Here is a 27,336-nt window from a genome sequence, read left to right as displayed (position 1 = left end):
TTTTTTTTAAACAGTAGTGGGGGCCTGGAACACATTACCAGGGGTGGTGATGGAGGTGGATACAATAGTGGCTCTTAAGAGGCTTTATAGATAGCCAAATGGAAGTGCAGGTAATAGAGGGATATAGAACATGTATAGGCAGATGAGATCAATTTTAATGGCATTGTGGGCCAAAGGTGTGTTCCCCTGTTGCCGATTTTAGAACTGTACTGTTGTATGTTATATGCCTTGTATATGCTCATCAATATGTTGATATACACCACAAACAGCAATGGGCCCAACACTGACCCCTGAAGTCACGGGCCTCATGTCTGAAATACAACCTTCCACCATCATCCTCTGCTTCCTTCCATGAAGCCAATTTTCTTTCCAGTCGGTTATCACCCTGGATCCCATGGGATCTAACCTTCCAAACAGCCTACCCTGTGGAGCCTTATCAAATGCTTTGCTGAAATCCTTGAGGCTCTGCCCTGAATAACCTTTTTGATTACACCTCAATGGGTAAATGTATATTTTCTCATGCTGGTTCTTTTGCTAGTTGCCTTAATCCTGTGTGTTCCAGTCACCAAACATTCTAACAGCAGAAGCAATTTCAAAATCTTCGATTATTTTCAGAACACTATTAAATCTCATTTAAGCCTTCCATGCTTTATGGAGAACAACCCCAGCTTCTGTAATCTACACATAACTGAAATCCTTGGTGCAGAACTCAACACCATGCTTACAGAGACCAAACCAATGATTTATGATGGTCTAGGGCAGTGGTTCCCAACCTTTTTTTGGCCATGCCCCACCTAATCACCTCTAAAATCCTGATGCCCCCCCCCCCCCCCCCCCCCCCCCCCCCATATTTTAGCACGAGCAGACAAAGAAATAATTCTCAGAAAATGGAATTTACTCAAAATAACATCTGAAACATAAACTAAATATGTTTACCTGATGCCCCCCTTAAAAATCAAATTGCCCCCCTGTGGGGCGTATGCCCCACGTTGGGAACCACTGGTCTAGGGTCTTATTTTCTTTTCTTACTGCATCAATTAATAAAGTGTTTTTTGAAAATTACAACATTCTCAATTTACCCTGCCATCTTCAAAGACCTTTGCAATCCTTCAGCTTTTGTGGCCCCTCCCTAAATTATTATTTCATAACTGCATCCATTACATTTCATCTGTCATGTTTCTGCCGCATCCTGAAGTCTGAAGAAGGATCTCAATCCGAAACGTCACCCATTCTTACTCTCCAGGGATGCTGCCTGTCCCACTGAGCTACTACAGCATTTTGTGATTATCCTTGATTGGCAATTTAATTAATTAAAATGCAATTTGTTCTTTTGGGGATTGGCTTGTTCATGTCCATTTGAGGAAGGCGGTAATGAACAATGTGTACTTGTGTCTAAGAATTGTTTTCATCCAGAATTACTTACTGCGTACATGATTTTAAGTGGCAATAATCAGTGGGTAAAGTATTATTTTAGTTAAACCAATTTTAAAGTAATTAATATGACTTAAATTGATATAGTAACAGTTCTCGTTTGGATTATCTAACAATATATAATTATACAATAATATGTTTCTTAATATTTTTTTCTTAGGTGCTAACCCCAGTCTTTAAACTGACATGTGTACTCCTTCAGAATTTTACTGTCTGGGTCAATTTTCTCTTGCCAGTGAGATCAATGATGTCCTTTCACGAACAACTGACAGAAGGTGTATTCCTTTGGGGCAGGAATTATTTTTGTGCCACTTTGACTGAGTTCTATTCTGTAAGTGTTCTCTTCCTAGTCCAGATGAATATTGTTTAGCTACAGTTAGTCTGGGCCAAATCACATTAAAACCAACTCACTCGTGGCAGGCTCAACGTTCCTACGCTTACATGTTGTGGTGAGGAAAGATTGTGGTGCTTATGGAGCTGACCCACTGTATCAAAAGAAGGTTTTGCCAGGTATATTGAGACCCTGGTGGTAATTGAGTGCCAGGCAGTGCGTCTGTGAAGTCTTGGCCTCGGCTCATCCTCATGGAATACTGGCAGACTTAACGAGAAGCAAAAGTGGAGTTGGTAGTGGAGCTTTGTCACCTTTCAAAACAAGACCTTGTTTTATTACAGGGTTGTGCAGCAATGAAACGGGCCCTTGAGCCCATCATGTCCACGCCAATCTTTTTGACCATCTACACAGATCCCATTTTGCCTGCATTAAGACCTTATCCTATAGTCAACATTGGAAATCTATGTGTGAAGCCAGAAGGTGAGATCCTGAATAAATACTTTTCATAGGTATTCACAAAGGAAACAGTCCCTGTAGTTGGAGACTTCAATGAATGGGTAAAGTCATAGAGGGGTCCCTTCAGCCCAACTCTTCCATGTTGAATAAGTCCCATTTGCCTGTATTGGGTTAAACTCTAGTACAGGTCTTCATAAATGAAGGAAATATGATGCAGTAACGGTCTTAAAGGTGATTAAACGTCACTGCAGGGGGCATGGGAAGAGATTGGTGAGGGTCTGGCTGAGATTTTTTAATCTTTGGCGGACCTGAATGAGATACTGGTTGACCACAAACATTCCCTTTTTCATGGGAAAAGTCTGATAACGAAAGACTTGTGAACCTAACATCAGTGGTGGAGAAGATGCTAGAAAAAAAAATGTAAGGAGATGGTTAATCATTTGGAATGACGGGGACAAATTAGAGACTGTGAATATGGCTATGCCAAGGGCTGATCCCGTCTGACCGATTGATCGAGTTTGTTGAGGTTCTAGTCACCAAGATATAGGAAGGAGGTTAAGAGTGGACATGATTAAGGTGTATAAAATTGAACATTATAGATAGGGTCAACTGCAGGACACTTGAGTCCATGCCAGACGTAGATAAAACTCTGACACAGATTTAAAGGGGAAGAGAATTGGAGGGGGGGTTGCCTTAACCCACGATGTTACCTGGAACCCACTGCCTAAAGTGCCTGTCACACGAGCATGCGACTCCATGCGGCAAGCGCGACCTAACGTGGTCGCTTGAGCCGTACGGCCTCGTGGGGCGGGTCCCACTTCAATCGCCGGAGCCGTATGGAGTTGTGCGGAGCTGGTCCCGACATCGCGCGGGGCTCCAAAAAACTGACTGTTCAAAAATTCTGCGCAGCAACGGCCTGACGGCCCGCAGCCGCCTCGACGCCGTACGTCACGCGCGAACTTCCCGGGGACTTCGCTCGAACTTCATGTCACTCACTCGACCTCCGCTTCTGGTTTGGTCGCGCTTGCCACATGCAGGTCGCATGCTCGTGGGACAGGCCCTTTAGGTCGTGCTTGCCGCATGCAGGTCGCATGCTCGTGGGACGGGACCTTTAGTGGTTGAAGATGGGTCATTGACAGCATTTAAAAAATGTCTGCATGAATGCGTGCGATGCCTTGACATGGCAGGCTAAGGACCAAGTGCTGGGATATGCGATTAATATGGAAGGGTGCCCACTGCTTGATGTAGACAAGTTTTGCCTAATGGCCTGTTTCTCTTCTGTACAATTCTATGACGCTGAGATCTACTTTAAAACACTTTCCTCCCACAATAAACTTCTCCCTCTTGTTTTTGATATTGCTGCTATTAAAAAAGATTTTTCACTATTCGATCTATGACATCCCTATTTATACACTTCTATTGATTGCCCTTCAGCCTCCTTCCCTCAACTGGAAAAAAAGCCCAAGATGTCTCTTATATTTGAAGAAGCTTTAAAACTATTGAAAATGCTGTATATAATTTAAACTATAATTTTTAAACAAACAAATAGACAATTAAAACCTTTTGATTTATAATATTTTTTAAATCCCCATCTTTAGACTAAGTATCACCACTGAAATGAATGGAGACCCAATCCCATACCGGGTCTGATTGGTGTGGAATTAGAAGGGTTGATTTCTCTGGTATAATGGTCATGAATCGGAGCAAAACAGCTCTGCTCTTGACCATCGATAGAGTGGAGTGACATGTATATTGGCTCCAGACTTGGCTGACTCACATTGGATCCGTGCAGATCTGCAACTGTAGGAACAGCTGAATTCCAGTGTTTCTCTTCAGAAAAGCCTGTACAATGTGATCTGTTATGCGGATTGAGTGGATGACCACATGTCATAATAACAGTTTATTGTTTTTCTTTAGCATGCCAGTACCTTTTGGTTTTAACTTGTGTTCACATAAATGCAATAAAATATAAACAGAACAAGGCCTCATGCCTGTCATATTCCATCATTCAATATGGTCATGGCTGATTTGTGCAACCTCAATTCCTGTACTAATTCCCCATAACCCTCAATTCTGCCATCTTTCAAGTATTTATCTATCTCCTCCATAAATGTATAGTAGTTTGGTCTCCACCACCTTCAGAATTTCCTTTCGTTCGAGTGCAAACATCTCAACCCTGTCCAGACCCGTTAGGATCATATTTGTTTGAATAAGGTCATCTTATTCTTCTATGCTCCAAAGAATACAGACTCAAACTGTCCAGCCTCTCTTGATCTGTCAACCCTTCCATTCCAGGAATTTGCCTGGTGAATCTTCTTTGAACTATTTTCATTGCTGTTATATCCCTTTTTTTAGAAGTGGTATTCCAGGTGTGGCTTCGTCAACAAATTGTAACAAAGCCTCCCCATACTTAAACTCCAGCCATTTTGCAATAAAAGACAACAGGCTGTCTCCTTTCTTAACTGCTTATTGGATCTGCCTGCTAAATTTTTGTGGTTCATTTACTCGAACACCTAGATCCCTCTGAATTTAAGTTATTTGCCATCTTTCTCCATTTAGATGATACATCTTTTGGCTCCTGTATGCTGTCCATATACTTGTTCTACAAAAATAGCTGTCATCATATGTAAAGTTTTATTGGGGATTTGCCATATAAATTCTTAATTGTATCATTTGCTGATAACTAGAATTGCTCATTCTGGAGTGCACCTTGATTTGTTAATCTAAAGTTTAATTTTATAATTGGAAGGTTAAATTAAGATTACTTTGAAAAGCTGTATAATTGAGAGCTTGAAATATAAATATCGCCCATTAACTAGAAATTGCACCACGGCTCACTGAATATGGAATTGTGTTTGCCTCGCACTCGATTCAGTTCTGCCTCGAATTCATTTTCCATCTATTAATTTTTTCATCTCAGGAAATCGTCATCTATTATCCATGATCCTTAGTAAATGTGGGGAGAGAAAGAGTTGAAGAATGTACAGCAGAATGCTGCATGTTTGGTAATCGTTGGAGTTGTCTCAGTGAATGATTTCAAATTTGATACAGTGGCTCCAATCTTGAATAAAATAGCAATAGTGGCTATTTCAAGATCGAAACCAAACCTAAAAGTGCTTGTTTTGTATTTGTGATTTCATGACTTGCCATCTGCACAAGGAGGTGACTGGACTGATTATAAGGAATCAAAGCCGCCTATTATGTTATTGCTGCAGTTACTGATTATTTAATGATATAGAATAATCTATGCAGAAAGAATAATTTGTACAGAAACGTCAAAGCATTGCTTCTTTACAAGTGCATTGTTTGAAATCTGTTTGTCCTTTAGGATGTGAAGCATGCTATTGGAAGTCAGCATGTCAAGTGGCTGAAACTGAAAGTGCCAACACTTCTCAATAAAATATGGGGAACACCACAACTAAATTTCGTAAAGCGCTGATAAATGGGGATGAGTCTTTGGCTTACCAGCTGTATGAGAGCAATCCTCAGTTCAAAGAGTCTCTGGATCCAAATACCTCTTACGGGGAACCATATCAACATAACACTCCTCTTCATTATGCTGCCAGACATGCTATGAGCAAGTTGTTACGGTGAGTATTCAAAACTTGGTGCTTGGCTCGAGGTAACATTTATAGCATCCTCGTGGGTTCACTCTTGTCATGCAAAAGATTTTTTTAACTGTCATATTTGTTTTTTGTGCTTTGAAATTGCTTTATTTCAGTGATACTGAATTTTTATTTCACCTGGATTTATGTTTAATTTCCATGAGAAATGAAGCAATAGAATGTATAATGATAACTTCATTCATCTATAGTTATTAGGCAGTGTTGATAAAATCTTCTGCAGCACAGTTGAAGTTTCAGGCAGAGGTGGGGTAATGTTGGTAGAGGACATTTTTTGGGGGGGGATTATTTGAAGTTGTGCATTGGCTACTGAAGACATGCAATGAATGATTTTATTTCCTCTTTAAATTTGGACTGAAGAATCAATATAATTGTTATTTAGTATGTCTATTGCATGACCTATTAACAATTCAACATGTCATTTGTTCTTGGAAATTTACAAGTTTCCCTTTTACAGAATCCCCTGGCATGCTTTTTCATCATACATCAACTCTTATAACCTTTGTTCTTCTAAGATGCGTCCTTACCCTCTTATCTATATGTTCCTAATACACAATAAGCAGGTGCAACATTTCTGCATGAACACTCATATGTACTTCACACCACCTCTTGAGACCATTCTGCTCACTCTAAATTGGATAACTGTTTATCTGATGGTCAATAACAAATGCGTGGAAATTTTCTCCAAACAAATATTGGAATCCATCATTTCCCCTGGTAGTTTAAGCTAAATCAAATCACAGCCTTTACATTGGAATGTGCTTTCACCCTTTTACTCCAACCAAATGTATCTCCTAAACATCGGTTGATTTTGTCCCAGTGTTGGATAGAAAAATAGAAAATAGGTGCAGGAGTAGGCCATTCGGCCCTTCGAGCCTGCACCGCCATTCAATATGATCATGGCTGATCATCCAACTCAGATGTCTATACTTTCAGTATAGGAGTAAAGAGGAACATCTGCAGCTTAAACACTCATATGTACATTTGGAACTTTTCAAATTGACCATTGGCTAGCCTTTCTAGTTTTAACCTCGGTACACTTGAGCGAATCTTAACTCTGCTGCCCATGTCTTAAATAGAATAATGTTTCATTCACTCCTGTCCCCATACTTGCTGGTCTCAGTTGAATAATGCTTTTCAAAAATAAGCCTTTTATTTTCAGAATAGACATACCCTTCACTTAATGTACCCTTTTTTCTTAAACATATAATTGTCCATGTGTAGTGATGTCCTAAAATGCGTCCACTTTACAAAAAAGAAGTTTGGGCAGTCGTAAAGCCATAAAGGTGGATAAATATCTTCATAACAAGAGGATTTCAGTATAGGAGTAAAGAGGTTCTTCTGCAGTTGTATAGGGCCCTGGTGAGACCACATCTGGAGTATTGTGTCCAGTTTTGGTCTCCGAATTTGAGGAAGGATATCCTTGTAATTGTGGCCGTGCAGCGTAGGTTCATGAGATTGATCCCTGGGATGGCGGGAAAGATTGAAAAGACTAGGCTTGTATTCACTGGAGTTTAGAAGGATGAGGAGGGATCTTATAGAAACATGTAAAATTATAAAAGGACTGGACATGCTGAATGCAGAAAAAATGTTCCCAATGTCAGGCGAGCCCAGAACCAGGGGCCACAACCTTAGAATAAAGGTGAACCCATTTAAGACAGAGGTGAGAAACTTTTTCACCCAGAGTTGTGAATTTGTGTAATTCCCTGCCACAGAGGGCAGTGGAGGCCAAGTCATTGGATGGATTTAAGAGAGAGTTAGATAGCGCTCTAGGGGCTAGTGGAGTCAAGGGATATGGGGAGAAGGCAGGCACGGGTTATTGATAGGGGACGATCAGCCATGATCACAATGAATGGCGGTGCTGGCTCGAAGGGTCGAATGGCCTCCTCCTGCACCTATTTACTATGTTTCTAGGTCTGCCAAGTGAAGGTGGCTGATGTTGTGCCTTTAATTAAGAAGGGCTGCAAGCGAAAGCTGGGAAAGTGCAGGCTGGAGACCCTAACATCAATGAGGGAAAGTTGCTGGAGAAGATTCTCAGAGACTGGTTCCACTTGCATTTGGAAAGGCATAAACTAATTAGGGATAGTCAGCATGACTGTGCATGGGAAATTATGTCGTACGGATATGACTACATTTCTTTGAGACTGAAGAAGGGTTCCAACCTGAAACATCACCCATCCTTATTCTCTGAGATGCGGCCTGATCTGCTCAGTCACTCCAGCACTTTGTGTCTATCTTTGGTATAAACCAGCATCTTTGTTTCTTTTTGTAACCTAGATTGCATTCCCCTCTGCTTGTAATCTTTAACTACATTGTCAAGTATCTATAGAGTGTGGAACCGGGCCTTTCGACCCATCTTGCCCACACTGGCCAACATGTCCCAGCTACATTAGTCCCTCCTGCCCGCGTTTGCCCCATATCCCTCCAAACCTGTCCTATCCGTACCTGTCTAACTGTTTCCTAAACGTTGGGATAGTCCCTGCCTCAACTACCTCCTTTGGCAGCCCATTCCATACACTCACCACCCTTTGTGTGAAAAAGTTACCCCCTCCTCTTAAATCTTTCCTCCTTCACCTTCAACCTATGTCCTCTGGTCCCCGATTCACCAACTCTGCGTCTTCCCGATCTATTCCTCTCATGATTTTATACACCTCTATAAGATCACCCCTCATCCTCCTGCACTCCCAAGGAATAAAGTCCCAGCCTACTCAACCTGTTCCTGTAGCTCAGACCCTCTAATCCTAATAATAGCCTCCCAAATCTTCTCTGCACACTTTCCAGCTTGACACCTTTTCTGTAACAAGATACTCTAAATGCGACCTCACCCTGCATTCTCATAGCATCCTCCTCACAGTTCACACTGCCACCCAGCTTTGTGTCATCTGCAAATTTGCTAATGCTACTTTGAATCCCTTCATCCAAATCATTGATGTATATTGTAAATAGCTGCGGTCCCAGCACCGAGCCTTGCGGTACCCCACTAGGCACTGCCTGCCATTCTGAAAGGGACCCGCTAATCCCTACTCTTTGTTTCCTGTCTGCCAACCACTTCTCTATCCATGTCAGCACTCTACCCCCAATACCATGTGCCCTAATTTTGCCCACTAATCTCCTTATCAAATGCTTTCTGAAAGTCCAGGTACACTACATCCACTGGCTCTCCCTTGTCCATTTTCCTAGTTACATCTTCAAAATATTCCAGAAGATTAGTCAAGCATAATTTCCCCTTCGTAAATCCATGCTGACTCGGACAGATCCTGTTACTGCTATCCAAATGTGCGGCTATCTCATCTTTTATAATTGACTCTAGCATCTTCCCCACCACCGATGTCAGGCTAACTGGTCTAGAAATTCCCGTTTTCTCTCTCCTGCCTTTCTTAAAAAGTGGGATAACATTAGTTACCCTCCAATACTCAGGAACTGATCCTGAGTCTATAGAACATTGGAATTATCACCAATGCATCCACGATTTCAAGAGCCACTTCCTTAAGTACCCTGGGATGCAGACCATCAGGCCCTGGGGATTTATCAGCCTTCAGTCCCATCAGTCTATCCAACACCGTTTCCTGTCAAATGTGCATTTCCTTCAGTTCCTCTGTCACCCCAGATCCTCTGGCCACTACTATGTCAGGAAGATTGTTTGTGTCCTCCTTAGTGAAGACAGATCCAAAGTACCTGTTCAACTCATCTGCCATTTCCTTATTCCCCATAATAAATTAACCTTTTTCGGTCTTCAAGGGTCCAACTAGTCTTAACTAATTTTTTCCTCTTCACATACCTAAAGAAGCTTTTATTATCCTGCTTTATATTCTTGGCTAGCTTACCTTATCTTTTCTCCCCGTATTGTCTTTTTGGTTATCTTCTGATGTTCTTTAAACATTACCCAATCCTCTTGCTTCCTGATCATTTTTGCTACGTTGTACTTCTTTGCTTTAATTTTTATACTGTCCCTGACGTCCCTTGTCAGCCGTGGTCGTCCCTTTCTCCCCTTGGAATCTTTCTTCCTCCTAGGAATGAACTGATCCTGCACCTTCTGTATTATTCCTAGAAACACCTGCCATTTTTGTTCCACTGTCATTCCTACTAGTGTATCTTTCCAGTCAACTTTGGCCAGCTCCTCCCTCATGACCCCATAGTCCCCTTTATTCAACTGCAACACTGACACCTCCGATCTAGTCTTCTCCCTCTCCAATTGTAGATTAAACCTGACCATGTTATGGTCACTACCTCCTAATGAATGGCTCATTAACCTCCAGATCCTTTATCAAATCTGGTTCATTACATAACACTAAATCCAGAATTGCCTTCTCCCTGGTAGGCTCTAATACAAGCTGTTCAAAGAATTCATCACAAAGGCACTACAAAGTCCCTTTCTTGGGGTCTAGTACCAACCTGATTTTCCCAGTCTACCTGCATGTTGAAATCTCCCATAACAACCACAGCATTACTTTTACTACATGCCAATTTTAACTCCTGATTCAACTTGCACCCTATGTCCAGGTTCCTGTTTGGGGGCCTGTAGATTAGTCCCATTAGGGTATTCTTACCCTTACAATTCCTTAGTTCTATCCATACTGACTCCACATCTCCTGTTTCAATGTCACCCTTTGCAAGGGACTGAATTTCATTCATCACCAACAGGGCAACCCCACCTCCTCTGCCCACCTGTCTGTCTTATCGATAGGAGGTATACCCTTGAATATTCAGTTCCCTGCGCTGGCCCTCTTGCAGCTCAGTAATTCCCACAATATCATACTTGCCAGTTTCTAACTAAGCCTCAAGCTCGTCCACTTTATTCCTTATACTTCGCGCATTCATATACAGTACTTTGACCTCCGTATTCACTTCCCCCCTCGCAATTGGCCCTGACCTTACTCTGTTGTCCATTCTCAAGCTTTCCTTCCCATTAATTCGAGAATCTTTTGTAATTTTTCCTGTAGCCACTTCCCCTTCAATTCCATCTTTATACCCCCACTATTTAGTTTAAACCCACACGTGTAGCCCTAGCAACCTGCCTGCCAGAATGTCGGTCCCCCTCTAGTTAAGGTGTAACCTGTCCCTTTTGTACAGGTTACCCCTACCCCAGAAGTGATCCCAGTGGTCTATAAATCTAAATCCCTGCTCCCTGCTCCAGCCCCTCAGCCACACATTCGGATCCCCAATCTCTCTGTTCCTGTCCTCACTAGCACGTGGTACTGGAAGCAATCCAGAGATAACCACCCTAGCAGTCCGGCATTTCAGTCTTCTTCCCAACTCTCTGAACTCGTGTTGGAGAACCTCCTTCCTCTTCTTCCCGATGTCGTTTGTGCCTATGTGCACATCTACTGCCGGCTGTCCACCTTCTCTCTCGAGGATGTTCAGAATTCGGCTTGTGACATCCTGAGCCCTGGCACCAGGGAGGCAACAGACCATCCTCGCAACTCGTCTGCCGCCACAGAATCTCCTGTCCGCTCCTTGGACAATGGAGTCACCCACCACTAGGGCTCTGGCCATCGCCGGTCGAGTCCCATCTCCAGGATTGGAGCCACCGATGGGTCCGCCGCTCCGACTGGAAACATCGTCTCCCTGGACAGCTCCCAAGAGGGCGTACCTGTTTTCATTAGGCACAGCCACCTGAGTCTTCTGCACTCCACGATTTCCACCCTTTCTCTCTGTCACACTCCTTGGTTCTTCCCGTAACCTCGGCATGACTACCTCAGTGTAGGTCCTGTCCAGGAAACTCGTTTTCCCGGATGGCCCTGAGGTCATCCAGCACCTTCTCCAGTGCCCCAACACGGTCCTTTAGGAGCTGAAGCTGGACGCACTTGCCACAGTTGTAGCAACCAGAGGCTCCATCTGTGTCCCTGGGCTCCCACATTCTGCAAGCCTCACACTGTCTCATCTGCTCCAACATGTGTTCACCTTGTTCTGTCCTCTTGCACTTTATGCGTAGCCTCCTCTCCTCAGCCTCCTCGCCGAAGACTCTCGAGCCAAAGACTCACACTTTACTCACAAGCACTTCCCTCACTGCAGCTCCCTAAGAGCCGTCTTGCTTATATTGACTGATAAATTGCCTAATTTAACAATTTACAAACCAAATTCCTCAGTTTTAAACTCTTTTCCCCCTCTGACTCGCTTCTAACTCTCCTCCCACTCGGGCTGGAGCCAATCAGTGCTTTCTCCTGCTTCTCTTTGTTGCTGTTGCTTCAAAATCCACGGGAGCTCTGACTTCTTGACTCTTGAATCTGAGAGTATTATTCATGAGTTTTAGTGAGATGGTCACATCTAAGGTGTAGGTAGTTGGGTGACCACCAGTAAAGATAAAGGTGGTAGGCATACAGTGCAGTGTTCTCTTTGGCTCTGCAACAGGTACAGCTCTTTGGATACTGTAAGGGGAATATCAGCACCCAGGTCAATGGCAGCACCCAGGTCAATGGCACCACAACTGGCTCCAAGACCCAGCAGGAAAGGGTGGAGTCCGATGCGAGGTAGTAGTAATAATAATAATAATAAATGTATTTTGTATAGCTTGTTTAAAAACAACTCACGTTGACCAAAGTGCTTCACATCAGTGTAGTTACTAATTTGATACATACAACGGTAGACAGAGCTAACAAAACATACATAAACTGTTTACAGCGCCCCCTCAGACGGGCTCAAAAACACTTGGGAGTAGAAATCGGTTTTGAGTCTGAATTAAACGAGTCGATGGTGGGGGCAGTTCTGATGAGGAGCAGGATGCTATTCCACTGTTTAGGTGCTGCAACCGCAAAAGCGCGGTCGCCCCTGGGATAGTCAGTAGCCCCAAGTCGGCCGACCTGAGGGACCTGGAGGTAGAATGGTTGGTGAGAAGATTTTTGATATGGGGGGGGGGGGGGGGGGCAAGCGCCTTAAGGGCTAGGATAATGTGTTGCCGCCCTGGTGCTAGGGTCGAGGATGTCTTGATGTTTGCAGAACATCTTCAAGGAGGGGGGAGCGGCGGGGAGGGGGGGGGGGAGAGAGAGTCAAGGGTCGTTGTGCGCATTGGTGCCATCGACATAGTAGGGAACAGGGACCAGGTCCTGCGAAGTGAATATAGGTTGTTCGGAAAGAGGTTTAAAAAGCAGGACCTTAAGGGTATTAATAGATTTTTTTTAACTCCCAGTCGCTATGCAGAAATAGGAAGATGAGGCAGCTTGATTTGTGATTGAAGAGCTTGTGGAGCAGGGCTGGGATTTAAATTCTTGGATTATTGGAATAATTTCTGCGGGAGCGGATACCTGTATGAGAGGGATGGGATACACCTGAACTGGAGGGAACCAATATCCTGGGAGGAATGTTACTTGGAAACGGTTAAAATTTCGTTGACAGGAGAGGGAGGGTCCAAGAATGGAAAAGTGGCACACGAGAAGTTGGGGCAAATACTGCAGTCGAAGAGTGCATGCTCAGTAGTCATGACAGCCAAGAGCAGGGTATAGTGGAAGGCGGGTGTTTTAAACCACATTTATTTCAAAAGGCCTAAGAAGTTGAGCGGGCAAACACAGTGTGTGAAGTGGCTCGGAATTGGGATAATATAGCCATAACAGAGAGACTGAAGCACTGACAGCTTGATGTTCCAGGGTACAGATGCAATAGGCATGACAAAGTGCAGCTAAGAGTGCAGGGGAGTTAATTTTTTGATGAAGGAAGACTTAACCATAGTGCATAGAGAGAATGTTCTTGGGTGATTGTCTAGTGAGGCTATATGTGTGGAATTTAGAAACAAGGATATCGAATTAAAGGAACAGATGTACTGGGAGATTGCAGTGGAAACATTTTTATTTATATGAGTTGTTGCATCTTTGGGAAGTTGAACCAGGGTATAACTTTCACAGTGAAAAGTAGGGCCCTAAGGACTGTTGTGGACGGACCGCTGGCCTTCATGTTTGTAATATTACACTTGGATATTGTGTACAATTTTGGTTACCTTACTATAGGACATATGTCATTAAGCTGGAAAAAAACTGTAAAGAGGATTTACAAGACTGTTGTCAGGACTCAAGGGCCTGAGTTACAGGGGAGGTTAGGGTAGGCTATGAGTTTATTGGAACATAGGACACTGAGGGATGATTTTATTGAAATGCCTAAAATCGTGAGCGGCATAGAAAAGGTGAATGCACATTGTCTTTTTCTCGGGTAAGCAAAATCAAAAACTAGGTTTTAAGTTGAGAGCAGAAATATATAAAAGGGACCTGAAGGGCAACTCGTTCGCACACAGGATGGTGCTTACATACATGGAGCTGCTAGATAAAGTGGATGAGGCGGGTACAGTAACAGCATTTTGAAAGCATTTGGACAGGTACACAAATAGGAAATATTAAGAGGCATATTGGCTTAAGGCGGGCAAATGGGACTAGCTTAAATGCACGTCTTGGTTGGCATGGATGAGTTTGCTGAAAAGGTCTGATTCCTTACTCTATGACTCTGTAAAATTGACAAAGAAAAATTGTGCTTGATCTTCTGTTTTAAATAGACAACTCTTTATTTTTGAACAGAGCTCACAAACTCCAGGTTCTCCCATGGGAATCCCAATGTGAAATTGTAGAGGAATAATGCTAACAATTATTAGGAGAATGCCAGCCCTTGCTGTGATACGATACGATAAAACTTTATTCATCCCTGGAGGGGATGGGATATTCCAATTGTTCATTTAATTCTTTACCAAAGGACTAAATGCAGAGACTGCAATAAACCTAAGATTTGGAACTGACTGAATGAGGGGCAAAATGTTTTCATCTGAGCTAATTACCATGCCACAACTTTTTATTCCAGCACATTGCTTTGTATTATATTTGTTAAAGCTTCATGCTTTTGCAACAAACAACATATTGAATTGACTAGCACATGATTGTGATCAGTTCTTTTGAAAATCACCTCTTTTGAAAATCATTTCCCTTGTGCCATACAGAATCTTCCTTTTCAACAAAGATGGGAATCCAAACAAGCGGAATATACATAATGAGACTGCTTTGCATTTGTTGTGTATGGGGCCGCATATCATGCTTCCTGAAGCAGCCCTGCAGCCTCGTCTTGCACGACCCTATGAAGATGATGACAAGAGAGCTGAATGTCTACACTTGATCCTTAGGTGGAAGGGTGCCAAACTTGACAAAAGCGAGTTCGAAAAGGCTGAAAACAATGCCATAGACAACAAAAAGAGCACACCTTTGCACTATGCTGCTGCCTCAGGGATGAAAACATGTGTGGAGGTAATTATTCCTGGGCTGCCTAGTGGTTTAAATATGTCTAATTTAGATTTCGATAATAATTATGTGCGTTCAGTAAAGCCAAGAAGTGGAATAGCCATTTGAGGAGTGTGTATACCAATTTTCCATTTTGTGATGAGGCCAAATCCATTTTAAGAGAAGGTCAATCAAATTTGTTGGGTTTTTTTTTTAATTCGCCAAATTTTAAACTATCTTGGACAAAAGTTGCAGAAATCCATAATGACCATATAACAATTACAGCACGGAAACAGGCCATCTCGACCCCTCTAGTCCGTGCCGAACACATAGTCTCCCCTAGTCCCATATACCTGCGCTCAGTCATATTTTACATTTGAGTTGCAATGCATATTTTCCCTAACATTCAACGTAATAACTATTGGAATGAGATGATGTTTTAAAATATTAAGTTTTGAAGCTTGTAACTTTTTTTAAAGATTCAAGCTCAATATTCAAAATGTTGTACATTTTTTAAAAACCTCAAAGCAGGTAATCCTGTTCAGGATATCTTAAGCATGCAAATACAGTAAACCCTTGTTGTAATGGATCCCTTCATAGCAGATTTTGGTTATAGCAGGCGAACCTGCCAACGCCCAACTCGCACCACCTACCCTCCGCTTACAGCCCCGGCTTGCGACGCCACGCTGGCTCGCAAGGTGCACCGGCGAGCCCTTCTTCACCCACCGCACCATCGAGTTGAAGTGACTATTATTGCAGCTTATGTCATAACCCCTGCGGACAGTGCTTTCTTCAGGCCACCGATAGGACGCGCTCGGGGTCCTTGTCCATCAGTCTATGAAAGTAAGCATGCAGGTACAGCAGGCAATGAAGAAAGCGAATGGCATGTTGGCCTTTATAACAAGAGGAATCGAATATAGGAGCAAAGAGGTCCTTCTGCAGTTGTACAGTGTCCTAGTGAGACCACACCTGGAGGATTGTGTGAAGATTAGGTCCCCTAATTTGAGGAAGGACATTCTTGCTATTGAGGGAGTGCAGCGTAGGTTTACAAGGTTAATTCCCGGGATGGCGGGACTGTTATATGCTGAGAGAATGGAGCAGCTGGGCTTGTACACTCTGGAGTTTAGAAGGATGAGAGGGATCTCATTGAAACATTTAAGATTGTTAAGTGTTTGGACATGCTAGAGGCAGCAAACATATTCCCGATGTTGGGGGGGGTCCAGAACCAGGGTCCACAGTTTAAGAAGCATTTAGAACGGAGACGAGGAAACACTTTTTCTCACAGAGAGTGGTGAGTCTGTGGAATTCTCTGCCTCAGAGGATGGTGGAGGCAGGATCTCAGGATGCTTTCAAGAGAGAGCTAGATAGGGTTCTTAAAAATAGCAGAGTCAGGGGATATGGGGAGAAGGCAGGAACGGGGTACTGATTGGGGATGATCAGCCATGATCTCATTGAATGGCGGTGCTGGCTCGAAGGGCGGAATGGCCTACTCCTGCACCTATTGTCTATTGATTCCTCCCTTGACCAGCGGCTTTCTTTCTTCTCTTTGTCTGTTCTGCCATTCCCCCTTCGCCGTCTCCTCCCCCATTGATCTATCCATGGCCTCTTTCCCCCATTACCCATCTCCACCGGAGTCGCTGACATAATCTACCTTGGGCTATAACTGTGAGCTGCAACAACAGCTGTGGCAGCTGGTGAAGAGGGGCTCACTGGTGCAGACCAGTGGCATCAACACCTAGTTTTAAGGTGAAACGACACAAAGTGCTGGACTAACTCTGCAGACTGAATCAGTCCGAAGGAGGGTCCTAACATCACCTATCCATGTTCTCCAGAGATACGGCCTGACCCGCTGAGTTGTTCCAGCACTTTGTGTCCTTTTGTGTATTAACCATCAGCTGCAGTTCTTTATTTCAACTAGTTACAATGATAGTACCTTACTCGGTTATAATGAACATCGGCACTAACATTCCACCCCCTATGGTCCGTTATAACAAAAGTTTACTGTATGCTACATTTTAAGCTACAATGAGTTCATTGACGACAAAGCAGTGTAACCAGTCAGTGACATTGAAGACAGTGTAGACTTCCATATTCTAGTATCCATTTAAAGAGATCCCTGAGGTTGAGTAACTCAAATGGCATTCAGCATCTCACTGAGGAATTTGCACGAGAGCGCACACAGCAAACTGGGAAGTAAAAAGTGCACGTTTTAAATTAGTTTTGGAACTTTTAGGATTGCTATACACAGTTTTATTGTAAAGCTGATTACAAACAGTTTGGATTTTTTATCTACTAATTTTAACACTCACTACTTGCAAGTATTTGAAGAAATTATAATCTGCACAGATCAGTTCAAGGCCTGAAAAATTGCCGAGCAGTAACTGACCCACCGAGTTCTTCCAATGGATTGGTTTTTGCTTAGGATTCCAGCACCTCCAGTCTCGTCTTTCAAACTGACTTGATACTCTGTTTATAAATGCACTTGCGTTTGTACAACAAAGTGCAGCATTTTTCATATATTATGAATTGTTCTGAGTACCTGTTACTCATATTTGCTGATTTCTGGAGATGAATTAGATTTGTAATCCGATTTGCACTAATATAGTATTTAATGCTGACAATTTTGATATAATTATGTATAATTTAAGCACTCTTATTGATGGTAAGGATATAGTCTTATTTCTACGTGCATTACATAGCCCAAGGTGTGGTCCACCCCCAGCACATTTGCTGAAACCTCATTCATGCCACTGTTATCACTGGACTTAACTATCCCAACACCCTTATGGCCATACTCCTTACTCTAACCTCCAAATTGATAATCAAAATCACTTTCTGATAGTCCTTTAACTTGCACTATGCATAGTTTTCATCCCTATACATGAAGACATCTATCAACCACTGCTTAAAGAACTCTTGGATTTTAAAGTCTCCATTTTTGTTTTACACCTCTGTGGTCTAGCTTTTTTTCCTTTCGAGCGCTTTATCCTCCTACAATTCTCTAATATGCTATCCTCTGGATGGTTTCAGATATGATTCCTCATTGTGGAAACATAGAAAATAGGTGCATGAGTAGGCCATTAGGCCCTTTGAGCCATTCAGTATGATCATGGCTGATCATCCAAAATCAGTACCCCGTTCCTGCTTTTTCCCCATATCCTTTGATTCCGTTAGCCCTAAGAGCTAAATCTAACTATCTCTTGTTGGTGCCCATGCCTTCAATCACTCGTCCCTGTGTATTGTGTCCTTAAACCTTCTGCCTTTTCAGTTATTTTGCCCCCATTAAGGTCAGACCTCCTGTTTGACTAATATTTAGGTCATTTTCCAATGTAAAATTGTTTGCTAATGCTTCTATGAAGTGAATAGTGAAGTGCTCTGATGAACCTCTGTAGTTTACCGATGCACACTTGAATGCAGACGCTTTTTTTCCTAAAGGTTCTCCTGCTTTGTCGCAAATCTATCTTGATCCCTAATCACTGGAAACTAAACTCTGTTTCTATCTATTGTATCCTATCAATGTATAGCATTAATCAAATGAAAATCACCCCGATTTATTTTGTTATCTAGTACTTTTCTATTTTTCCCAAAATTTGAAATTTTCTTTTTTCTTCAATCTTTCCTTTATCAGCTTCAATCTGTATTATGCCAGGGAGTGGAATGAAATCATTGCAGTCTTTATACTTTCAATATTGACATGATCTGATATGCACAAGGCCAGCATAGGGTGATGACTCAATGAGATATCATTTGAAAGTCACTCTGTGTAACAACCTAACACCTTTTTTTTTCACCTTCATATTTTTATTTTTATAAACAGAAATTATATATACTGTATTTTCTTAGGTCTTGCCTGCTCAACAATCTCTCTCTCAACAATGTCCCTCCCCATTACAAAACCTTTTTTCTTAGTGTTACTACAGTGGTGTTTTCCTTTTTTCTCTCTCTTACACTTGTACAGATGATAGAGCTAAATTTCAGCTTCTGGCCTACAGAACCAAAAACAAATTGATAAATGGTCAAAGTGTATACCAACTGACTATATTAATTATTTTAAAATAATCTCTGGAAAATCTAACCCTAATGAGCCTGTCCCACTTACGCGACTTTTTCGGCGACTGCCGACATCCGTCATAGGTCGTTGCAGGTCATCGAAAAATTTCAACATGTTGAAAATCCAGCAGTGACCAGAACAAGGTACGACTCTTTGGGCGACTACTCACGACCATACAGGCTTCAACCCGCGAAAGGTCGTGAACAGTCTCCTCAGTCGCCCAAAGAGTCGTAGCGTCTTTCTGGTCGCCGCTGAATTTTCAACATGTTGAAAATGATGTGTGCCGACCATCGCCGAAAAAGTCGTGTAAGTGGGACAGGCCCATTAATGACAGCAAGCAGTGCATTTGTCTACATGTTCAGCTGTTTGGGTAATATTCAGAAATATGTTACTTTGTAGTAATTCATTATTTAAATGTTTAGCAAACTCAAATGGAAGTAATAAAGGGAAAGTCTGCGTTTGGGTAATATTTGCTAAAGCCTAACCTGCACTTTCTCCTCGTCTTAAACCATGGGCATGAAAACTTAGCTCTTTATTCTTTATTGATTGCAGCTTTTAGTGAAATATGATGCAGACCTCTTTGCAGAAAATGAAAACCGAGACACGCCCTGTGACTCTGCTGAGAAACAGCATCATAAGGATCTAGCTCTGAATCTTGAGTCACGGATGGTATTTTCACGAGATCCAGAAGCTGAAGAAGTGGAAGCAGAGTATGCAGCTTTGGACAGAAGAGAGGTATTGGTTTTTATACTATTTGTCACTTTCAACCTGAAACAAATTAACTTTATAGATTAGTCACAGGTGACTGTAACATATCTATTCAAAGCAATTTATTATTTGGAAACAAAACAAGATTGCTTCATTGTCACCAAGATGACCCTGGCCAGATATTTTAGCAAAAACAAATAACTTGATTAAAGATTCTTTATTAATCTTAATACTAAAGATGTTTAATACTAAAAATGTTCTGTATTTGAATTTAAAAACAGAAAATGTTTGCAATACTTAGCAGGTAGCATCTGTAGCTGTAGCATCTGTGGAGAGATGAAACAGTTAAGGTATCAGGCCAATGGCCTTTCAACCCGATTAGGGAAAGTTGGAAATCGGTCATATCTGAAGCTACAGCTTCCAGTCATTTTGATTCACCCTTGCTCTCTCGCTCTGGATTCTTATACCAGCAAAGTCCAATGCAAGCCAGAGGAGCACCATCTCGGTTTCTGACTAATCATTGGCGCTATACGTTGAATAAAAAAATTTGGGGCTGAGATGTGATTTTTTTTCTTTCTCTATAGATGCTATTTAACCTGAATGTATTCAGTGCTTCTTGTTTTCACGTAGCATTTGCTGCATACACAACATTTTACTTTAATGCTCCCCTTTGCAGTCATTCAGCCAAGGATTTACTTGCTAGACGTTTGCATTTAAGACAGTATAATTAAAGCTATTTGTGTCACTGATGACATACTGATAAAATTCCAATTTAATGTGTTTCACCCAGGCGAGGTGATGAATTAATGTGGTAAAACTGTTAACGTTATAGCTTGCTGTAATATAGTGCTGAAATTGTCATTTGTTGTGCCTCTTTAACAAGGTTTACATTTTATTCCATCATACTGCTTGAATCATTAATTCATTAAAATGTTGTACCATTTGATGCCTTGAAGGCTGTTGAAATTTGAGCAAATTGGCCGAATCTAAGAAATACAAAAATTATAATTGTTCAATTTAAAACTCTTGCCTCATTTCAGTATTTTAAAATGTTGATCCAGCATTTAATAAAAAATGTTTATCATTGTAAAATTAATTTTGAAATTAGTGAAGAATTAACTTTAATGTTTATGACCCATATGCTTGCATTGAACTGTGGTAGTTGCTTATTTTACATAATACAGTTGCTACATGTTTTTGTTTGATCAATTGTTACTTTCTCCCAATATGAAGGCATATGAAGGATTAAGGCCACAGGACTTGAGGAAGCTCAAGGATATGCTGATAGTTGAAACTGCAGACATGCTTCAAGCCCCACTCTTTACTGCAGAGGCACTGCTCAGAGCCCATGGTAATCAACTTGTAGCAATCAAGAGATACAGTTGTTATACAAATCTGTCATTTTTATTTTTTTCTGCGCTTTGTAATCGTCCAAAGTCTTATTTTATATTTAACATCATAGGGTCATGAATACTTGCTTGAATAATTGTTGTTTATTTGATGCCAATTGCAATTAGTTTCATACCTGCCAACGGTTTAAGATGTACAAGGGCGGCATGGTGACGCAGCGGTAGAATTGCTGCCTTACAGCGTTTGCAGTGCCAGAGACCCGGGTTCGATCCCGACTACGGGTGCTGTCTGTACGGAGTTTGTACGTTGTCCCCGTGACCGCGTGTGTTTTCTCCAGATCTTCGGTTTCCTCCCGCACTCCAAAAATAAACGGACTTATCTACCATATCTGTGCCTCTAATATTTTATATATAATGTAAGCAGTTGAATATTGTCAAAATGTATATAACGCAAGTTGTTTTGCCATAGTACAGAAATGTTATGATGATATGTGATAGCATGGAAAGTTGATCATGATATCACCAGGGATGATAGTTATAGTCATGAGAAATAGCTGCTTATGCTGAGATTGCTTTTATATAACATATAACATAAATAGGCTCAACAAAGTGGAAAAAACACCATCCTTTGGCATAGAAGAAACTGCAGGTGTTGGGGCCTTGAGTAAAGAAACAAGTGCTAGATAAACTTGGCGGGTCAGGAAACATCTGTGGAGGAAATGGACAGATGATTTTTCGGGTTGGAACCCTACTTCAGGCTGGGTCACCTGAATCGCCAAAGACACTCCTTTGGCAGAGAGGACAATAAAAAAAAATTGTAGAGGATGTAAAACTAAATGGTTAACGAGCATTAGGAAAAATTGTCAGCAAACAAAAATAAATCCAGAACTATTATATTCAGCATGTGAATAGGAAGTTGGAAGAGGAGAGATGGTTTAATTTGAAAAGCACAGGCAACATTAACTTTTGGAGGCAGAGTGCGCAGCCCAGGTAGTAACAAAGTCGTCATCAAGCAAGATGCTGCAGGAATATCGGCAAAGGACAATGTAGTTGAAGTAGCAACTGTGGAGTGAAAAAATACTAATTTCAGGCCAAATCTTTGGAGCAGGTCTGGAACAGGTCAAATGTTAGAAATCAAACATTTTTTAAGTTGCAGAAATGCAGGAGGGCGGGCAGAACAAAGGGAATCTGTGAAACAATGCAGCCGAGAGATTGAACGGCACAAGTGGCCTGCTCTCGCTCTGACAGATGCCATCTAATCAGCGTATTTCCAGCATTCTGTGTTTATTTCAGTTTCCATTGCATGTTTTGCTTTTCAAAAAAACTCTTTAATATCAGAGGAGCAACAGAAAACAGTGCAATAATGTTATATTTTCTCTGATTTCCTAGACTGGGATCGAGAAAAATTACTTGAAGCTTGGATGCTAAACCCTGAAGACTGTTGCCAACGTTCAGGTATTCAGATGCCAATTCCACCTCCCAGTGGATATAATGCATGGGACACTCTTCCCTCGCCACGAACACCTCGCACCACCCGTTCCTCTGTCACCTCTCCTGATGATCTCAGCTTATCTCCAACTGATGATGATACACCTGTGGTATGTACGATTTATCGTAGCTATTTTAACAGCTCTAAAATTTGTCTGACTTTCCCTGTAATGCATACAAGACTGCCATATCATCACATTATGTACAATATCACCAGTATGTCCAGTTATAGTTTATTTTCGCTATGCATAATTTAAATCAATTCTATTTTCTACAAAATTCCTAGGTTCTATGAGCAATTATTACTTAGTCAAACATTAGGCCACTGAGCCACAATGATTGATAATCAGTTTGCTAAGTTAAAGTGTGCTAGATCGTGATATGGTGCATTGGGTAAACATCTTGGGGTTAGCGGAATCGAGGGGTATGGGGAGAAGGCAGGAATGGAGTACTGATTGTGGATGATCAGCCATGATCGTATTGAATGGCGGTGCTGGTTCGAAGGGCCGAATGGCCTACTCTTACACCTATTGTCTACGTATCTATGTATAACACGGTTATTATAAGGGTACAGGTTCATGGATCAGACTCGTAGAACAGAAAAGGAATCACTCTGTTTAGTTGCAAATCAGTTTTCTTGGCACGAGAGAGAACAAAAACAATACTTGTCTCGGCATGTGCGGGGGGGCTGTCTTACAGCAGCACCCCTCCCTCTCTCTCGGCCTCCGTCCACGGCGCTGATCGCACCCCAGCCCATCGGTGAACCCCTCTCGTCAAGAACTGCCTTCTGACTTATCGGTACCTGCCTTTATACAGGCAGAAATCAGTCCTTGAAATAACTGTTGGTAAGTCCTGGCCAATAGTGCTGCTCCCAAATTCAAATTACAACCAATGGGAGGGGACTACATCCGAGCAAGCACCCCCCCCCCCCCCCCCCAAACTTGGCGCGCAAAGGTAATGCACACAGCGCTACAGACTTGGCGCGCAAAGTTTTAAACAGAGCACTGTCAGCTTAGCGCGTGCGGCTTTAAACAAAGCGTTGTCGGCTACAGCGTTATGATTCTAAATATAGCGCTACCGGCCACAGCATTATGGGATTTAAACATAGCCCTATGGGCTTTAAACACAGTGCTATGTGTCACAGACTGTTCTGGCAAAATTCTCGTATAAAATTCCACCCCTCGAACAGTGGTTCTCGTCACATCCGGCCCACAGGCTTTACCTTGTTACATCCACCTCACAGGCTTTAGTAAAGTCCACGCGGCCGTGATGCCAATCCACACATACAACGCAGTAATATTATGGCCAACAAGATTTTCCCGATGGTCAGTCCCCAGTGCACCACTGTTGTCCACCAGCCTCCAAACATCCCGAAAGGCCACCATCCTCCCGGGGGGTTGTAGTCGTGGTACTGTTCTCCGACCCTTCAAATCTCCACGGCTTCCTGGATGTGGTCAGCGAGGTTGGTGATGTTCTCTGAATCATCTGGAATATAAGTACAGGGCTCCCACCCGATCAAAGCACAGCTGCCTCCTTTCTCAGCCAGGATGAAATCTAGGGCTACGGTGCGAGTGGCCACTACTTCTGCTGATAGTTCCGTGATGGCCTCTTTTACCCCGTCTCATTGGCTATTTCTTCCATGGCTGAAGCCATGTTAACCATTTCCCGTGCCAGCATTGCAGTACCATTGGAGGGAAATGCAACAGCCCAAAACCTCTCAGCCTCCGTAATAGCTGTTTCACATGTCTTTGCAGGGGGGTATGAGGGTAAGGATGGCAAGTATCTCAGGTGGGGTACCACATATGCCAGGTAACAGCATCCCCTCCAGGGCATTGGTCTCTCCCATGTCCCAAAGTACACCCCTGGCATTCCCGGGAGCCATGAGTAGGCCCACAGGCCACACACCCAGTATGTTCCATTAACCGGACGTGGGGGGTCCGCCGCGGTTTATGTCGTACAGGTACTATTACCCAGGGAAGGGCCCATCCCCTCAAAGTTACAATGGCAGGTATTATGACTGGACTCGTCGGCCCCAGTTATGCGGAAGCGGGACTTCCTCCCCACACGAGTGTGGTTGAATGGCGGAATGTACCACCCGTCAAAGCAGTGACACTGACAATCAAGGGCGGTTTGGTGGCAGTTCTTCACCGCACTACTCCTGGTCTCGTTACAAAAAGACCACGCGGACATTTGGTAGTTATGATTTAAGGAGACTGCCCACAGTGGGCAGTTAGCCATTGGGCGTATTTATAGCTGAGGGTGAGAAACAAGTTTCGAACAGGGGATACATTAATGTAGGCTGAGGTATCCACATTGCTTCCGAACACCACAAGCAGGCAAGCAACAGTATACCAACTTAATAATTCACCCATGTCCTTCCTGACAATCCCACTGCCCGATACAATAGTGACGGACCCGATGTCTGTCACAAGGTACTTGGGTCGGGGTGTTCCTTTGGTATCTGGACCATGCAGTCCTGGGGATTCTCCGTGAGCACGTGGGCCTTCAGTGTATCGGGTCAATTGTTGCTTTATAATGGGGGGAGGGAAAGCACACTCACTCTCTTTTAGTTAGCCTCTGGGTGTTTAAGCATACCACCCCTGTCACCCCGCAAAGCTCATGCAGACGACTCGTCCCCTTCAGGGCCCTTCTCTGCCCTATCGGAAATATACCATTCCAAACCAGTACGAGTCGATCAAACCCTGCAATGCCAGTGTTGATCCATTCGAGTGAAATTTACAACTGTAAACTTCTCCCTGGTTTCCCATTAAAAGCATTAGAGGAGCTTGAAGACTCGAGGATCTTGGTCCCACCTGCAGCACGGCCAGCTGCGGGCTGCCCTGCACCACGGGCAGCAGCTTGTTTGAATATTTCTTTTTACCATTTTCTATTCTATTCGTCAGATCCTGCCAGCAATGCCAAATGTTACAAGGAAACAGATTCAAGGATCTGACTAGTAGAACAGAAAAAGGCTCACTTGTCTGTTTAGTTGCAAATCAGTTTTATTGGTATGAGAGAGAACAAAAACAATACTTATCTCGGCATGCGCGAGGGCCCGTCTTCCAGCAGCACCCCTCCCTCTCGGCCTCTGTCCGCGGCATGATCGCAGTATTGTATTAACTTTTTTTCACTTGAAAGTGTCCAAATATAATATGTCACGTATGTTGAGTAAAATCTTAGCTACTGGCTGGAGGCATTGCTCGGGACAATAGTAGTTGCATCTATGTAGCATGTGTAAAGTGGTAAAATATCCCAAGATGCACTTCAGGATAATTATTGAACAAAATTTGTTGCCAGAATGTAGTGAACATTTGGGACAGCTGGCTCAAATATATACAGGTGCACAACCTTTTATCCGAAAGCTTTGGGACCAGACACTTTTCGTAATTCGGAATTTGTCGGCCTTCGGAATGGAAATTTTTTTGCGTAGATTTTAATGGCTGGCTCAGTGGTAGAGTGCTCGGCACATATCCGCAAGATCGCGAGTTTGCGCCTTGATCCCGTCAGTTCCTCGGTCGCGAGTTTGAGTCTTCAATGTAGTTTTTTCTTGCAGAATAAATGTCTGTATGAAATGCAGTGTGTTGAATGAATTCCTGAATTTGTAAATGTGACCGCAGCATTGAATCACCTCTCGCACTCATGTCACCGTAGCGGGGCTACATGCCCTTAGGCGGCCTAAGGCGACATTTTCACACTCTTATATCCGTGTGCAGCAGAGGCGACGTGCGTTTGGCGCCAAACGTGAGCTTTGGCGTGCCATGTTTAGCGCCAAACGTGAGCTTTGGTGAGCTTTGGTGTGCAGACGACATCCTGGAAAAAATGTCCGGTTTCTTCCAGGTAGGCGATATACCCTCCCGGGCAATATACCCTCCACTTCTCTTTTATGAAGGGGATTTAGTTCCCCTTTCTTCGAGGACCGACCGGAGGTTCCGCTGTCACCTCTGCGGGCCGCCCTCGGTGAACGTCCTGTCTCCCTGTCCCTGGGATAGTAGGGGGTGATCAAACAGCACAATACCCCCCTCCCCCTCCAACTCCAGAGGAATCCGCTCCCCGATGGGCCGCTACGGCGACAAGTGGCAGTTCGCCCACAGCCCGAGCTGCGCGACCCCAAGAACAAGACGTACCTTGCCCACCATCAGCTTCTGCCCATACGGGGAGCGTGTTCCTCTGGAGCTGGAGCGGGGCTGGGCTGGAGTTGCTGATGTGGGATCTCCGTGCTTGCAGTGGGCCTGGGGGTCGGTGTCCCGATGAGGGGGCACAGCTCGGGCTGTGGGCGAACTGCCACTTGTCGCCGTAGCGGCCCATCGGGGAACGGCTTCTGGTGGTCCTGACGTCTCCGGCCAGTTTGCAGTTTTCCTCTGGAGTTGGAACGGGGCTGGGCTGCTGCTGGCTGTGGGTCTCTGGGATCTCCTTGCTTGCAGTGGGCCTGGGGGTCGGTGTCCCGTTGGTCCTGACGTATCCGGTGACTGGCACTGACCTGCTGGCATTGCCGACGTGAAGACAGTGCAAAGCCCCCGCGCCGGTGCAATGGGCGGGGAGCTGGAGAGGGGAGGGAAGGGGTCACACACATGGCCGGGAAGCAGAGGGGTGTAGGTGGGGTGAAATTGAAGGGAGCGACAATCTGCTGCTGCCTGCCCGCTGAGTTAAAACGTTCCCACGCAAGACTCACGATACACTGTGTATCGTACAGTGTATCGTGAGTCTACCGTGGGAACTTTTT

General features: G+C 43.4%; 1 protein-coding gene across 11 annotated transcripts in view; it reads left to right on the top strand.

The window, feature by feature from the left end:
• Positions 1-27,336, top strand: part of ankib1 (ankyrin repeat and IBR domain containing 1) — a 76,953-nt gene that overhangs the window by 6,660 nt on the left and 42,957 nt on the right. For 7 of the 11 annotated variants that reach the window (XM_033012422.1, XM_033012411.1, XM_033012405.1 and 4 more), the window contains exons 2-6: positions 5,547-5,808; positions 14,747-15,047; positions 19,624-19,806; positions 21,013-21,130; positions 22,518-22,726. In XM_033012422.1, coding sequence (XP_032868313.1) covers positions 5,621-5,808; positions 14,747-15,047; positions 19,624-19,806; positions 21,013-21,130; positions 22,518-22,726 — 999 coding nt within the window. In that variant the 5' untranslated portion in view covers positions 5,547-5,620. Of the gene's footprint in view, positions 1-1,591; positions 1,763-5,546; positions 5,809-14,746; positions 15,048-19,623; positions 19,807-21,012; positions 21,131-22,517; positions 22,727-27,336 lie in introns of all 11 variants that reach the window. The other 4 variants (XM_033012391.1, XM_033012395.1, XM_033012396.1 and 1 more) reach the window with 2 other exon arrangements.

The sequence above is a fragment of the Amblyraja radiata genome, chromosome 2 (genome assembly GCF_010909765.2).
Source record: "Amblyraja radiata isolate CabotCenter1 chromosome 2, sAmbRad1.1.pri, whole genome shotgun sequence".
Classification (NCBI taxonomy): Eukaryota; Metazoa; Chordata; class Chondrichthyes; order Rajiformes; family Rajidae; genus Amblyraja; species Amblyraja radiata.
This window is presented reverse-complemented; position numbering and strand designations above follow the sequence as displayed.